Consider the following 15,931-nt stretch of genomic DNA (forward strand, 5'->3'; position numbering starts at 1 on the left):
TCAACATAGCTTCAGAGTTAATGGCGAGTCCACCCATTTTCTATGCCACTTATTCTGTGTAGACTTGCTGCAATTTGTCCTACACTCTGCTTGGTCCAAAGTAACATAAATTGAATGAAGTCAAGATTTTGATCCAACATGGGTTTAAAAAACGGATGAGTTGAAGTGGCCAAGAAATTGGTTACCAGGTCATCCGTTTCTCTGTTTGAAAATAATACACCACTGCTGACTTGGTGAATAAACATTTTACAACATTAAAAATGTTGCATGTGTAGCTAATAAAGTAAGAATATTAAGAGTTTTTTTAATTTGCTTCTCTAAGGGAATATGTGACTTTCTTTGGAGGTCAACAGGTATCTCGGAACATATTGCCTTTGACCCGAGAGACTCCACACCACTCAAAACATTGCAGCCTTAGTATAAGGGATGCTGCACACGTTTTCCATCATTTAAATTCGATCCTATTTTTCGTGACCTGTGTAAGGAGGGCAAATCCTGTATATTGTTGGATTATGATAGTTTGAGAGCTGATGATAATACGTTAGAGATGGACTTTATCACGGGTGGCATACTTTTCTAAAATGGGAAGCTAGAAATTGAAAAATGGCTACTGATCCCTGCATGGATCTGAATACGTGTTCTCATTTTGCATTCTGATAAAAAATGACATATCATACAGTTGACCGTCCTGAGGTATGAAACACCTACAAAATCTAATCTTAAAACAGGAACTGTACCGAGAACTATTATTTGACAGCAACAGTAATTCTTAATGTGGATTGACAGTTCATTAAGAAGATTTTATTAGTGTGGTTGTACTTGCCACTGTGCTTGTAGCTCTATGTCACCTTGAATAGGCTCCAGCTCACCTATGGCAATGAACAGGAAAGGTCATGTTGAAAATGGATGGATGGACGAATGATTGGCTGCAGCTTGCACTGGTACAGAACTACACCGCTTCTAATGGTTTGCCCACACCCCGTTAAACTTTGTGTCATCATCAAGGGGAGAAAATATGGCACGACGGTTATCAAGAACTGGACATTCATCCAGAATGAATGAAAAGACACAAAAATTGCTCAGGACGCATCATTGAAGTAGTTGCAGGAATTTCTGACATGTACTGACTGTTAAGTCCACATAACAAGGTGTCCCGCTTTCTTTACGATGGGGCTCTCATCTTACAGAGGAAAAAAAATACATATTTGAACCCCCCCCAAACACACATGGGAAATTGTGTTATGGTCTCACAAAAACAAAGTTGAACTTTTGGGTGCTTGTTCGAATGTGTGCACACAGGCTCCAAAATGTGTCCCCTTTATTCCAACGCTGCAGTCGCCTGATTTCCTGTGGTGGCTTAAACTCGTGCAAAGGTTGTTTGTGCTCGACTGAGCTTGTTTGGACATAGCAGAGGCCCATTTAGACTAATGACACAATGGCTCTTCTACTCCTGAAACACAGCTTCCTGGAATTGACGTGTGTGGCTTCTCCGCCGGTCCTGTTTTAGGAAAAAGCAAAAATTGAAAAAGCAATTACCCAGTCACGTGTAACTCCATGTGTGGTAGAAGACAACAACCGCAACAGCAGCTGGCTTTCAGAGGGCAGTTTCTTTGTGCTGTTCTCACCTTGAAAACTTTTTCACAATTACCTTCACCTGGCGAGACTGTTGATAAACTTTGACCCTACTATTGGATCCAAACAATCGCAGTGGTCATCTCTGACCTCAAGCAGAGATTTGTTTGTAAGATCCAAATTAAGATTTCCTCTCAGCATCCCTCACCAGGAAGTGTTTCAGCTCCGTCCGCATGGTCTGTTGCTCTCATTAGCCTTGAGAAGATTCCACAAGGTGAAAGGTCACCTAAGCTTTCTTTGTTCCTCTAGCGATCTTGTTTTTTTTTTTTTTTGTAGACTGGAATAAATAGATTATGAGACCTTTATAAGAAAGGCTTGTTTTTTATGTGAACAAACCAAAATAGGAAAGGATCGTGAGGTTAGGGTTAATCCTGTTTTGGAGTGACAGGAACCAGGAGCCTGACCCAGCTGACTTTTCAAAAGGTACTGTTCATCAAAAAATCACAGGGCAGATTTATGGAGAATCTAGGACAAGGGTCTTCAATTCTGGTTCTCGAGATCTGGTGTCCTGTAGATTTTACACTGGAAGACAACAGAATCAAGTCAGCCGAATGGTTTCCCAGTTTCCGCAGACCTTGCTGATCATTTCAATCGGGTGTGTTGTAGCAGCGAGACATAAAACATGCAGCACACCGGACCTCGAGGATCAGGTCTGAAGACCCCTGGTCTAGGATAAATCTAATGATGAAATATTGCAATGGTACAAAGACGTATTAAGGCCAAACTGAAATAACAACAAAATAAGATTAAGCTGCAGCTGAAGGGGGATTTCACAGTTTTAAAACCACTAGCAAGATTAGAATGTCGGCTCACTTGACCCCCCCCCCCCCCCCCCCCCCCCCCTCCTTGAGTCTCTCAAATCATGCCCCTCGTCGATAAATGACAGTGCTAGCAATATTAAGCAAGCAGCAGCATTATAAACAAGCTAACATTGGCCACAACCGTTCAGGTTGTGAGCATGAAATGTTAATATTACATTATGTAGGCTATTGCACAACTTCACACACCATGGAAGGCAATTGAAAAATAGTAACAGAACCACTTCAACTGTGTTGACTTTAGCGAATCCTCCTATTTCAACTTAAGAATAAATTGAAGAATCATACTGCTTGTGTCAGACTGTTGTGTTTACGTTTGCATGGGAAACTTGCTTTGCTCTAAGTTACTTCTTGAACCGTGATAACTTTTTCCTCATGTTTATTTTCAAGACATTTCTATTTCCTAGTGGCCCCACTACTCCTCTGCAAGGCAGATGGCGCAAGTTAACAAATGACGTGACTCTTAATACCAGATTGAAAGTGCAAAAAACACGAGCACTAATTAAAAAAAACATTGCACTTTATTGTTGTTGCTTCATTCCGTAACAACATGTTGATGGGAAAGATAATTGAGTTTGAAAGAAAGTTCCATTGAGGGACTTACATGTCTCTGTGGTCATCAGAATCAAAATTACATGTCAGTATTTGCGTAAACGTTTTTACTTGAGGGAAAACTGGCATCCTTTGAAGGAGATGACCTCACTCTCTAGAGAAATTAAATCCATTTTACATGTGCACAGTTACATTAATTTGTCGATGAATATAACTACCAGGCATTTATTTGTGAAAGAAAATAGAGGAGGATTGTTATTTTCACTCGTACAATAATCACCAGTTTGTCTTTTTAATGTTGATTCCCCCACTGTGCCACAGTAGGGGAACATTTTCTTCTCTGAATTGCCTCGCCTTTTGAAGTAAAACTTGTATTGACAAATATGACTCATAAGAGCAATGCTTTCTCCTTATCCTCACTTGTACTTATAAAGTTTTTGAGAATAAAACTGAGGTGCACATCTTGAGACGATACAACTCGGCTTCACAACGCCCACACAGGCATCGACTTACTAGAGATTTTTTTTCAAATCTGACAAAACGGCCCTCATATTATTATCTTTGGCGTGGTGCCAGTAGCAGTAGGAGACATTCTTAAGAAGATATAAATAGTAGTATGTTGTGTACACACACACACACACACACACACACACACACACACGCACACACACACACACACACACACACACGCACACACACGCACATTAAACTTCATATCTGGCCGGTCAGCTTTTCCTTTCCACACTTTTCCCAGACAACACCTCTTCACCTTCTTCAGAATGACACTTGCCTACTGCCGTATAATAAGTGCCATAACATTATCCATGTGTTTTCCTTGTTCGGTTAAGCTCTGTTCAGGCATGAATCACACGGGTATGGTATCTCATGCGTTGTTTGTTTACTCATGATTCAGACGACTGAGGCATGATAATGGCTCGGGCCAGCGCTTGACTCAGTGATAGATATTCTTATTGAATCACACTCATTTGCAACTAGATGGAAAGCCAGCTCTGGCAGCCATCGTTATTTTTTAAAGATTTTTATGATTATTGTTCCTGCTATTTCTTAGAATCTTGCACAATGTAAAAGCTATATCAGAATTCAGCCAGTCAAATCATAATAAAGCTCATTGACTGTCAGACTTGAACAATGCTGAAAGCGATCTTGACGATTAGGTTTTGTTAGGGTTTATTTTTTACATGTAGGGAGTATTTGTCGAGTGCAAGATAAAAACAAATCTTACTGGTATTGAGTTGTTAAGTAAACTATATTTGTCAAAAGACTATTTGACCTTCCTTCTGCTGGCCTGATGAACAGCAATACTGAAATATATTTAAAACTTGAAAGTGTAATACAATAATAGTACTGTAATTTTCGGACTATAATTCACATTTTTTTTCATAGTTTGGATAGGGGGGCGACTTATACTCAGGAGCGACTTATGTATTTTTTTTCACAAATTTTTACTTGATCATTAACACATCACTTACTTAAAAGTATAGTTGACCACTTCACATGTTATTTTTAGTATAGTTGATCACTTCACATGCTTTTCTATCTTTATCTTGAACATATTCAAAACATGAAAAATAGAGAGAAAAAATCAAATAAACCAATTGACACTTTAAAGCGCCATATCCAAGTCCACTGTCTGCTGTATGCACACTAGCTCCATTTTTGCTCCTCTTATATTTATTATGTTATTTGTTTATTATTTATTCATCACTCTTATTTATTCATTGTTTGTGTCTTCTTGTTTTTATTTTTTTGTGTTGTTTACTTGTATGCATACTGTGTACTGTCTTGTCACCGTGGGATAGTGGGAACGTAATTTCGATCTCTTTGTGTGTCTTGGCATATAAAGAAATTGACAATAAAGCAGACTTTGACTTTGATGAAACAACCAAATAAACGAAACAAAAAAACTACAGCTGAAAAAAACCCTGTTATTTTCAGACGAAACTGGATGAGGGCGCTCTAAATTTCACCGTTGGCCGTGACTCATCGACTGGGAAGGGCTTAATAAAAATGGCACCAAAAAGAAACTCATATTCTGCAGGTTACAAACTTCAAGTTGTAAAATATGCAACCGAAAACAGTAATCGAGCAGCAGAAAGAAAGTTTGGAGAACCGTGATGTAGCAAGGGATTACTGTAATTTGAATTTCAAGTTACGTCAGTGGCGCGGCGCGGCGCGGCCCAGCGCGGCGGTTGTTTACATAAAGAACAAAGATTCAGTCGACGGGATGACAAAGGGCCCCACGTACTACCGGCATCTGTTTTTATCGTTACAGTTCATAGTTGTTGGCTCGTTGAACTCTTATTTTGTTAAATAAAGGGCCGTTTACCAAAACCACGTCTTCCCTTGTACTTTGTTAACGCTACAATATATTTATATACTACATCTGTGGAATAAAAGGAGTTGGAACTGACCCACGAGGCTGACGTCAGGTGCTCACGCGCGGCGTTGTTGACATAAAGGATGAGAAATTTGATCGATGGATTTAATGGAGTGACACAAATGGTTTGATAATATTGTTGTTTATGTGATAGTTATTTAAAATATAGTTTATATATCGTTGTATGGGCCTGTGGAATAATTTGAACTGCGGCACGGCACACGGCATTGTTGACAAAGGACGATCGATGGATTTAATGAATTGGAGTGACACAGATGGTTTTATAAACGTGTTATTTATGTAATAGTTTTTTTAAATAACTCTGAATGTTACGTCAGGCCCGTTCTCATTTCCTCGTTTGTGTTTGTCACGTTAGCATACCGTATCGTTTAGCCTGTTGTTGCTCATTCATGTCTGTTCTTGGTGTTGGATTTTGTCGGATAAATTGCCCCCCAAAATGCAACTTTTACTCCGGAGCGACTTGTATGTTTTTTTTTCACTTTTTTGGGCATTTTATGGCTGGTGCGACTTGTACTCCGGAGCGACTTATAGTCCAAAAGTTACGGTAATTGACAAAAATGAAAACAAAGGCCGTTTTCAACATAATTATAATTATTTTTGTTAGTTTTATAAATGTGAGATGAAGTTTCAGTCAATGTTTGTGTATTAAAAGGAATATTTGCTTTTATTTTATTTCGTCATCAAAAAATATGTTTTAAATTTGTTAGTTCTCATTAACTATAATAACCTTGGTCGTGCAGGCGTATTAAATGTTTTAGCTAGCATAATATTATTGATGTCAAGTGTCAAGTGAGTCCTCTTCAGCGCTTCATTTGAATCCTTGAAGTTGATGAACATCCTCCATCAATCACTTTGCTATACGACTCGCCCTGTGCAATATTTCACAGAGCCGGAATCTGTTTAGGCTGGCATTGGTCTAAGTCAGGTGTGTTCAAACCTTTTGCAAAGCGGCCAGATTTGGTTAGATGAAAATGTATGGGGCCGACCATTCGCACCAACATTCATCGAACCATTACCATTGTAAATGAACTTGTACTTAATATGTAACTATATCCTTCCCTGTCTGCAGATAGGTTGATATTGCAAATGAGAATCTGTTGTCAATTGCACTACCAAAAAAGTTAGATTAAAATAATAATAAATTAAATACAAATGGACAATTTTATGAAAGTCGAATGATTTTTTTATTAGATGTATCAAGTTTGTTTTATTATTGTTGTATGAATAAGAAGGGTGATATTGGTGTTTGTGACTGCAGTAAACAGGGCAGGTTGCATCATGTCAGATTTTTTTATCCAAATTAAATCATTCTCCACTTTGTCTTTTTTATTTCAACTTCATACGCAACAAATTACTTCATAATCACAAAATAATAATCCATAGTCTTTTTGTTGTTTGTGATCACTGTGAGTGTACGGTAGTAGTAGTATGTAGAGCAGTAGTTCTTAACCTAGGTTCGATCGAACCCTAGGGGTTCAGTGAGTCGGTCTCAGGGGTTCGGCAGAGCCTCCACTGTGGAGGTCCGAACATGCCTGATTTATCGTGTAAATTTGTGATGACACATATCTGAACTGGTCTCGCAAAGGCAACAGCAGAAGTCACACTGATTTGCAAGTGTGTACATAATTTGTTGTGAGTTCATGCATTGTGTTGTTTTGTTCTTTGAACAAGGTGATGTTCATGCACGGCTCATTTTGTGCACCAGTAAAAAACATCGATGTCTTGAATTTGAAAAAAATATATTTTATTTTTCACTAAAAAGTGGTTCAGTGAATGCGCATATGAAACTAGTGGGGTTTGGTTCCTCCAACAAGGTTAAGAACCACTGGTGTAGAGTTCGTAGGAAGCAGACTTGCCTTTCCCTGTGCTGCGTCACTTGCAGCGTCTCTGATTTTAGTCTTGCAGCGTCTCTGATTTAGCCTTAGTCCTTGGTGTGTGGACATTTGAATGAGGACGTGTCTGTGTCACTGATTATCCTGCAAACAGACACTTATGTGCGCGTGAACTAGGAAGGGACGGAGGAAACATGCTCCCAACGGATCATGAGCGGGCCAGTTTAAATTCAGACGCGGGCCACATTTGGCCCGCGGGCCGGACTTTGGACACGGCTGGTCTAAGTGGAAGGCTGTCATTCCTTCCCGCATTGGTGGGTGAGTGTCTGTGACTGCTCGCCCTCTGGACTGCAACTTTATCACAGTCAGTACTTTTCTGATTTGAACTGATAAATTATCTGGGCTTACAAAATCATACATGTTAGATTAATTCAATACAAGGTGATGTAAATACGTGATGGAATTTATGACATTTTGAAGTTCAGAAAGGCAACTTGAAAATGTCATAAATGTAGCCATGTATCTGGTCTTATTCCTCAAGAATACCTGGCATGTGGCATAAGAAAGCACTCTCACTTACTGCCTTACTTGCTGTTCTTCATTGTATTGTTTTATATTGATTCTCCAGAAGTGTTTTTAATCCAAATATTTACTGTAATTATGACATTTTGTGGTTCTGAACAGCGTGCGCGGAATTGTGGCGCAGTGAAGGAATACTTTGTCATGCGACACAAGAAGGCACGCTCAATTCCCACCATACTGACTGTTCTTAAATTTATTGTTTTATATTGATAGTCTGTCTACATTTGTTTTTATTAAAAATATTTACAGTAATTATGGCATTGTGTGGTCAGGAATGTTGTGCAATGATGGACTCATTCTCACTTAGATCCAAATTTGGGGTTACCCGTATGTTTCCACTGTAGAGATGGAAACTGAGGATTCCTTTTAAGTATACGGCAGTGGTGTCAAACTACAGCCCGGGGCCATTTGCGGCCTACCTACCATTTTTAACGGCCCATGGCATATACTTGAAATAACGTTTGACATGGCCTGGAATGGTTTTTACAAAATACTGTAGGGATGTGGACTGTGTTAAGTGTGGCTGTCAAAAAAAGGCGCGACGTGACAATCACTACAGCTATTGATGAAGCTTTTATGGATGCAAAGACAAATTTACAGATCAAATAATCTCAGAATATCTGTGAAGAATAAAGATAAAACAGTTTCAAAAAACAAAAAAGGCTTCCTCCACGTTATGCTTTGTGTCAAGGTCCAATTTGTGAACATATCACGTTAATTCTCCTCAAGTATGATCAGTTCAGTACAGATTGCTTTTGGTTTTGTTCTGAATGCGGAGATGGGCTTCAGCTGCTGCTCACAGGAGCGGATGCATTCTAGTGAGATTCATAGCCGTAGGCTACACAAAAACTTGAAAAAAATAAAAATGTCCTAACTTATTTGCATTAAGCTTTTAACAGAAAGCCTTGAAGTTACAATTTTTCAAAATAACATTATAAAAGCAATGTGCAGTTGCTTGATTGCGTGATTGATTGGTTTTAACATGTTTTGATTAAATAAAAAACAAAATTGAATTTGGTCTTTCCTTCCTTCTTTTTTTCTGTATGCGACCCCGAGGTCTGAACATCCCGAGTATAAGGTACTCTGAATTATCCATTAGTGTGATGTACATGCCAATGATTATTTGTGTAAAGGTTCCCTGCAGGCAGATGACCAATCCAAGGTGTGCCTCTCATCCGAAATGACCTGTGATAGGATTCAGCACACCAGTAACTCTAACAAGCAGTGTACAAAATGAGTAACCGCTGAATACTTCTACGCTGATGATGAGGAATAGCCAATAAAATAGCACACTTTTTTTAAAGCGCCCAGTGAATGCCACAATCGCTAGACAGCATAACCCAGATTTGATTTTACATAAGCCTGTTTGTGTTTGAGAAAAGCGATGTCACGTGGTTTGAATGTTTGCACACATAATATGCGTGTATTCACATGACATGTGCAGACTTATCCAGTAGTGATTGCACATCTATGCCTCAGCCATTGTTGTAGAATGAAGTGATGCAATGAGCTCTCGGAGACCAGAAAATGTTGTCATACATACCCAAAAGGCCACAAGTTTAGGCACACCTCCACTCATAAGAAATTCAATGCCAAAACTGTATATAAAAAATCTGCCTTTTGTTAGTCTAGCATAATCCCCAAAAAATACTATTGAAGATATTAGAAAGACACCTCGGTATGGTGCACTGCAGTTTTGCACAGCTACCTTGGTTCCTTGAGAAATGAGTAACTCAACTTTCGAAACATGAACCACCTTTCAAAATTTTGAGGTATGAGCCATCATTCGGGAGAATTATTTTTTAAATGCAAGGGCACACTAGAGATACCAGCACTTGAGGCCGCAAACTACAGAACTCATTTCACGATAAGCAGCACTTTTTTTTGTAAAATAAGACGCTTCAAGCTGCTTCTTACCACTCCCTGTTGAAGTTTACTGTCAAACTAAACATAAAACTGAGCGAATAGCACATTGCGCATTTTAAACAATTAAACAACTGCCTTAAGAAAGGCCTCGCGAGCTTAATCCTAGCCATTAAAATGCTAATGATGAGCATTTATTGTCACAATTTTAGAACCCTTTAAGGAACAAATATTTAAAATATAATTCGCACTTGCATATAACAATATTATTTACCCTTTGTGAAAAAACAGCCCAATATCATTGCAGCTTATTATCTCATGAGAATAGTTGGTGTGTGAATACGGACGGCTGGAGTATACAAACCCCCCCATGAATTAAGACAGAAACACAAAAAGGAGCATCACAGTGAGTTGAATTGAAGCATTAAATCATGATACACAAACTGTAAATACTTTTACATTCTATTTATTTATGTTACTAAGCCATGTTTTTATAAAGTACAATACTATAGAAGGCTTTAACAAAAACACACATTCCAAATACTTGTTGTAAATTGGGGGAGGCTTAATAAATTAATTGACAGCATTTGTATTCACGTCAGTGAGGAAAGATGATTTTAGATACAGGTGTTTTGAGTTATGAGCATGGTCATGTCACAAATTGAACTTGTATTTCAAGGCACTACTGTACAAGCCATAACACACATGTAAGTCAGCATTATTATCTTTCCAATTCCATAAATATGGACACAGCTTTTGTAGTTTCTAAAATAATATCACCATGCAGTTTGCAAGTGGAATCCTGCATGTCGTGTTTCAAATTCGATCTTGAATTCAGAAAAATGTTTGTCAAAATAAATGAAGACATTGATAATAATAATAATCATCATCATGATCATCATCATCATAGTTTTGTTTGTTTGATTTTTTGATTTGTGTAGCATCATTGAAGGGCTCCAAGGATGCTGGGCCTTTTCTGGGTTTAATTTGCATGCTTCCTCTCAAAGCAGCTCCACTCACTGAACTCTTCCCTTCCTTTGTTGTTTTTGTTGTTGCTGCAAAAACTTGAATCTTCTGATTTTTGTTAAATGTTTGTAGATAGTCACCAAGAGAAGCATCTCTGAGCTATTTTTTTTATACTGATGGATGGACCACGCACATTCCAGATAGTTATTCTTATATTTTTTTTTCTCCTGGTATTGCTCAACGTTTTACATCTCCATGAAAATTGTGATTTTTTTACAACTCATTTTTCCAGAAGTCACTTCAGAATTGTGCAGAGGGGAAATAATCAGCTCCAGGCTGAGTCCTTTTAATCTGCCTACATTCCTTCCTCGCGCTTGCAAAAGAGACCTGGGAAAGCAGCTTTGCCACCCCGAAAGCCTTCCTGTGTTTATGTGCGCTTAGGAGACGGCCAAATGATTTTTTTGAAGGCTTTCCTAAAATCCCTGTTGAAAATTGTGTAAATTATGGGGTTGACAGAGCTGTTGCAGTAGCCAATCCAAAAGAAAAGGTTAAAAAGTGTGTCAGGGATATAGCAGCTGTCCCTGCAGATAGCGTGCAGGCTGTAGGTGAAAAAGAAGGGGAACCAGCAGAGTACAAACACCCCCATTACCACGGCCAGGACGAACGTGAAGCGCTTCTCCCGCATCTGGGCCACTTTGGTCTTGTTGACAGCGGCAGCGCGTTGGCGCCCGACCTCGACGTGTTTTTGCTCCGAATAGAGCTGTGACGCACGGGACGAAGCCCAGGAAACACGGCAGTTCTGTGACGAGCAGCTTTCCGAAACCTCCACTTTCCCTCTTCTGGTGAAGTGGTGACCGCGGAGTTTGGTATCAGACGGAGAGCAGCTCTCCTCCAGGTCGATGTCGTCGAGCTCGCCTTGTCTTTGCGGATGGCTGCCCGAACTTTGGCTGCTGGGACTCTCCATCTCGAAGCGGTCGTTACGGACGAAGCAGGTTTCTGATTGTGAGGGCTGCCTCTCCAGTCCGTTTTTGGCCACGAACACTGTGGAGGAGCGTTGCTTGGCCACCTTGTAGATCTTGCAGTAGACCAAAATCATGATGAGACCGGGCGCAAAAAAGGACACCACGCAGGAGGAGAGGATGTACCACGTCTCGTCGTTGATGAGACACTCCCGCTCGTCATGCTTGGTCATGAGGAGAGGAGGAAAGGAGATGACCGCCGAGATCAACCACACCATCCCAATCATCGATTTAATGCGCTTTGGGGTCCTCTTCAAGTTGTAGCTCACCGCCTTGGTGACGGACCAGTAGCGATCCAAACTAATGGCGCACAGGTGCACGATGGAGGAGGTGCAGAATAGCACGTCCAGCGCCAGGTAAAATGCGCACCAAGTGCTTCCAAAGTACCAGTAGCCCATCACCTCGTTTACCAGCGAGAAGGGGATGACCAGGGTGGCCACCAGGATGTCCGCCGAGGCCAAAGAGACCAGGAAGAGGTTTTGAGGGGCGCGGAGAGCCCTGCTCGTCAGCACCGCCACGATCACCAAAACATTTCCCACGATCGTCACGGAGATGATCACGGCGACTACCAAGATGATGAGCGCGGCGGCCGGCACCGTGTGGGGCCACTCGAGCGGCTCGTCCGTGCTGTTAACATCCTTGGAGACATTTTCGAGCACGTTCAGCTCACTTGAATCCATCGCGCCTCAAATTTGTCCCGGTGCGTCATGTTTGTGCGTGAGCTTTCCGCTTCTCGTCCCAAACGGCCGAGACGTGGAGTCGAAGCGCGCGTAATGCTCTCGAAATCCGTAGCAACCTACGAAAAAATCACTACTGCAGGAGCGTAACGCGAAGCCACCACTACAACTCCCCCCAAAAGTCCCGATGCAACGAATTAGTTCCGAATGCATCGTAAATCCGAGACAAAGCTTGTCACACGTTGTTCAAGATCCGTGCGTAATGCTGCCTCCGCGTTGAGGTGCCAAGCGTCTCGACGCACGCTGCTAGTGCTTGCATGCCCATACAGGAGGGAGGTGACATCACTCCGAGGACCAGCCCGTTTTCTACACTTCAAAAGAGGAGAGGGAGAGAGGCAGAAAACGATTTTGGGAGAGAGAACGCTATAGAGAGAGGCTGTTTGGACAGCTGGTTTGAGATTTATTCCAAACAGGAAGCATTTTCCCTACAAGGATGCCCTTGGGCTTGCTGTGTTTGATTTCATACACTTTCATTTTTTCACCCTGACTTTTATCCACTGATTTGCGAAGTGTAGTGGAGTAGAAAGAACAGCCCTGGACTGCTAAACAAGATAGAGACACGCTCAATGTTATGAAATCATCTCTGTTTTTAATGAGTATTTTTACTAAATGCGCTTGCTGCAAAAAAAGGCGAGTGAAACGTCCCCTCTGAGACAAAGTGGCTTGTGTCATCCTAATGAGACCATGAAAAAAAATCTGTCACTAAATAACTGCCATTGTCCCATCTTTATTAAGCCAATACACATATTTTACATCAGAAAACCCACCAAGTAAAGATGTCATGAAAAGGTCAACGGAAATGATAAATGCCACAATGTACGGAGAAAACAAACACAGGCACGGGGAGAACATGCAAAATCCACACAGGGGGGGCAGAGGTGGAATCGCACCTGCACCCTCCGAACTGTGAGGCGGACGTGTCCATGCTTTCAAAAAGGCTTACTTTTGTGGCATTCAATGGCTTTTCATTACCAACGATGACGGCCCGTATTACTGACATCTCATACCCATATGTGTAGATTAGTGTAAATTGTGCCTCCCCAGCTTTACCCCTAGAACACTACTGTTAGCTGAGGAAGCCCTGGTTATGAAACATGCATGCAATGGTGTTGACATATGGCCGGGGGATAGTTAGTGTGCAGCAGTGATACAAAAAGACATGCATGCACACTCAAAGCACACCCAAAACAGACTACCATGGCAAATATCAATGGCGATCTATGACATTTAATTCAGCATTTCTTAAAAAGTAATCAGTATGGTGATGTAAAAGTTTGCAATATGGGTCTATTGAGGTCTTAGCGCTTCAAATGGTGTTTTTGACTTTCATATTAGAAGTATTGCACTATTTTTTTTTCCTCTCTCGCACACAGCTTGGGATGACCACGAGACTGTGGCGAGTGTCTTCAGGGTGACTGTCACCATGTATCAGGGCTGTGAAGACATCTGCTGGAGGACATACCTGCTGCATGGTAACGGAGCGACCTCAGCAAAGTCCCAACACACGCGTGCTGCACATTGCATGACTCTCCCACCCACAGGGTAAAAAAGATACAATTGGAATTATTACAAATGAGCAAGCCTTGTTATACAACCCATGATGGACTATGTAATTACGTATATGTCCTCTTTTTGACTGTTTGAAAAATTATTTTAACATCAAATGGGTATTAAACACATTTATGAATATGTTCCTTGGCACAGAGCAGAGAGGGCAACAATTTGTTAACCGAGTTATAATTAAACAAAATACATGACGTTGATATATTACCATCTGCAGTTGAACCTGAATGCACTTTTTATTCTCTGTCACGCGCAATTCAATATTTCAAATGCTTGCTTTCAGGCAGTGACCAAATGTGGTCAAAAGAAACAAAGGGAGTCATCTTGTGTTTTTTTTTTCCCTCAGAAAATAATGTGCAGACTTGCTCAAAACCAGCACAAAAAGTCTGCAAAACATGCTCATTCATAACTTTGAAAGTTCCATGTGCATGATTGATGATGTAACACAGTAATATCTTTGAAGCTGCAAGTGGCTGCACATATTTTATATTCCTTAGTGCCCGTCGTTGCTTTCATAAAACGAAAGACTATCATAATTAAGAACTTTGCACAGTTCTCCATATAAGAGGCAGGGCATGCTTGCTTCAAACTGCTTTATTTACATGTAAAGTGTCTTAAGAAAACGTTGCTTGTGATTTGGTGCTATGAACAATAAAGTTGGATTGAATTAAATTCATACTTTACTGTATAACAATACCTTAAAATCGGAAAGAGCCTCGGAAAGAATTCACTATATTTCATATTTTAATTATCTTAAATTTAGCGGACTATATAAAATAACTATAAGGCAAATAATACTTGGAACTTAAAAGGCCAAATTGATGTGCAATTCTTGTTTGTCGTGTTTGTGAGATTGTGAAAAACACCTCCATTTATTTGCAATCCACCCTGGTGAAAACACCCACACACACACGCACACACGCACGCACACACACCCACCCACGCACACACACACACACACACACACACGCACACACACACACACACACACACACACCACCCCACACACACACACACACACATCTCAATACATTCATTAGTTTTCAATGGACATAGTGTCCATATTTATTCAACAACCTTTCTACAAGTAGGTAATTTATTCCGATTGATGCTGTTCAGCATTGATTATTAACACCCTGATAAACAGCAAAGTTCACTGAAATCCGCCAATGGTTTGAAACTTGACAAAGGGATTCAAATTCTTTTGAGAACAGACATCTCGAAGGAATTGAGGGCTGCATTCACACACAGCCGCCTCAATCCTCTTACCTGTGTGGGTTTTTTTTTTCTCTCTAAGGAGGGTGTTTCAGCTGAATGTGCTCAGAACCCAGTGTAGTTATGTAATGTTCCAGAAATAAATGGCCTTAGGTGCAGTGTAAAAAACTCATCTGAGGCTGCAGGTGCTTTGTAAAAGTAATCATTCCTTCTGGGGTTTCAGCCGACTGAAATTCAACCGTGACCCCGTTTTATTTACATGATTCGTGACTGCGACCTCAGCTATGGTCGATGTGTTGGAGCAGATAGCGAGTGGGAGAGGACTTATGAGTCGGTGCAAGTGTGTCACTGCCTCACAATGATTCAAGTTTTTTCCCCCCAGTTATCTTTCCACATCTCGCAGCCATTCGTCTCGTGTTGCCTCCGCTGTCTTTCGACCTGACAGGTTAGGGATAAATACATGACTGCTGACCTTTTGTTTTGTTCCAAACAAACAAGATTTCCCCTCTGCTTTTCCACATAGCTTTGGACTGAAACACATTGGAAGGTCAGAGTGTAACCAGATTAATGAAGCATTGAAGGTCACACTTGTCAGCACTAAATAAAGTTTTCTCTTTAAATTATAAACAGCCGAGTAGATTTATCTTCCGTACCTAATTATCGCACTCCCCACATATTGGTCTGTGGCATTTATTTATTCAACTACAGGAAGTACCAGGTGATGATTTACAGG

General features: G+C 40.6%; 1 protein-coding gene and 1 long non-coding RNA gene across 5 annotated transcripts in view; one reads left to right on the forward strand and one right to left on the reverse strand.

The window, feature by feature from the left end:
* Positions 1 to 15,931, forward strand: part of LOC125983434 (uncharacterized) — a 42,589-nt gene that overhangs the window by 24,187 nt on the left and 2,471 nt on the right. For 2 of the 4 annotated variants that reach the window (XR_007486698.2, XR_007486700.2), the window contains exon 3: positions 13,794 to 13,962. This is a non-coding gene — a long non-coding RNA (uncharacterized lncRNA). The remainder of the gene's footprint in view (positions 1 to 13,793; positions 13,963 to 15,931) is intronic. The other 2 variants (XR_007486699.2, XR_007486704.2) reach the window with 1 other exon arrangement.
* Positions 10,149 to 12,726, reverse strand: adra2db (adrenergic, alpha-2D-, receptor b). Its single transcript, XM_049744375.2, has one exon. It carries the CDS (start codon positions 12,361 to 12,363, stop codon positions 11,092 to 11,094), a length of 1,272 nt encoding a protein of 423 aa, XP_049600332.1. The 5' UTR covers positions 12,364 to 12,726; the 3' UTR covers positions 10,149 to 11,091.

The sequence above is a fragment of the Syngnathus scovelli genome, chromosome 1 (genome assembly GCF_024217435.2).
Source record: "Syngnathus scovelli strain Florida chromosome 1, RoL_Ssco_1.2, whole genome shotgun sequence".
Taxonomy (NCBI): domain Eukaryota; kingdom Metazoa; phylum Chordata; class Actinopteri; order Syngnathiformes; family Syngnathidae; genus Syngnathus; species Syngnathus scovelli.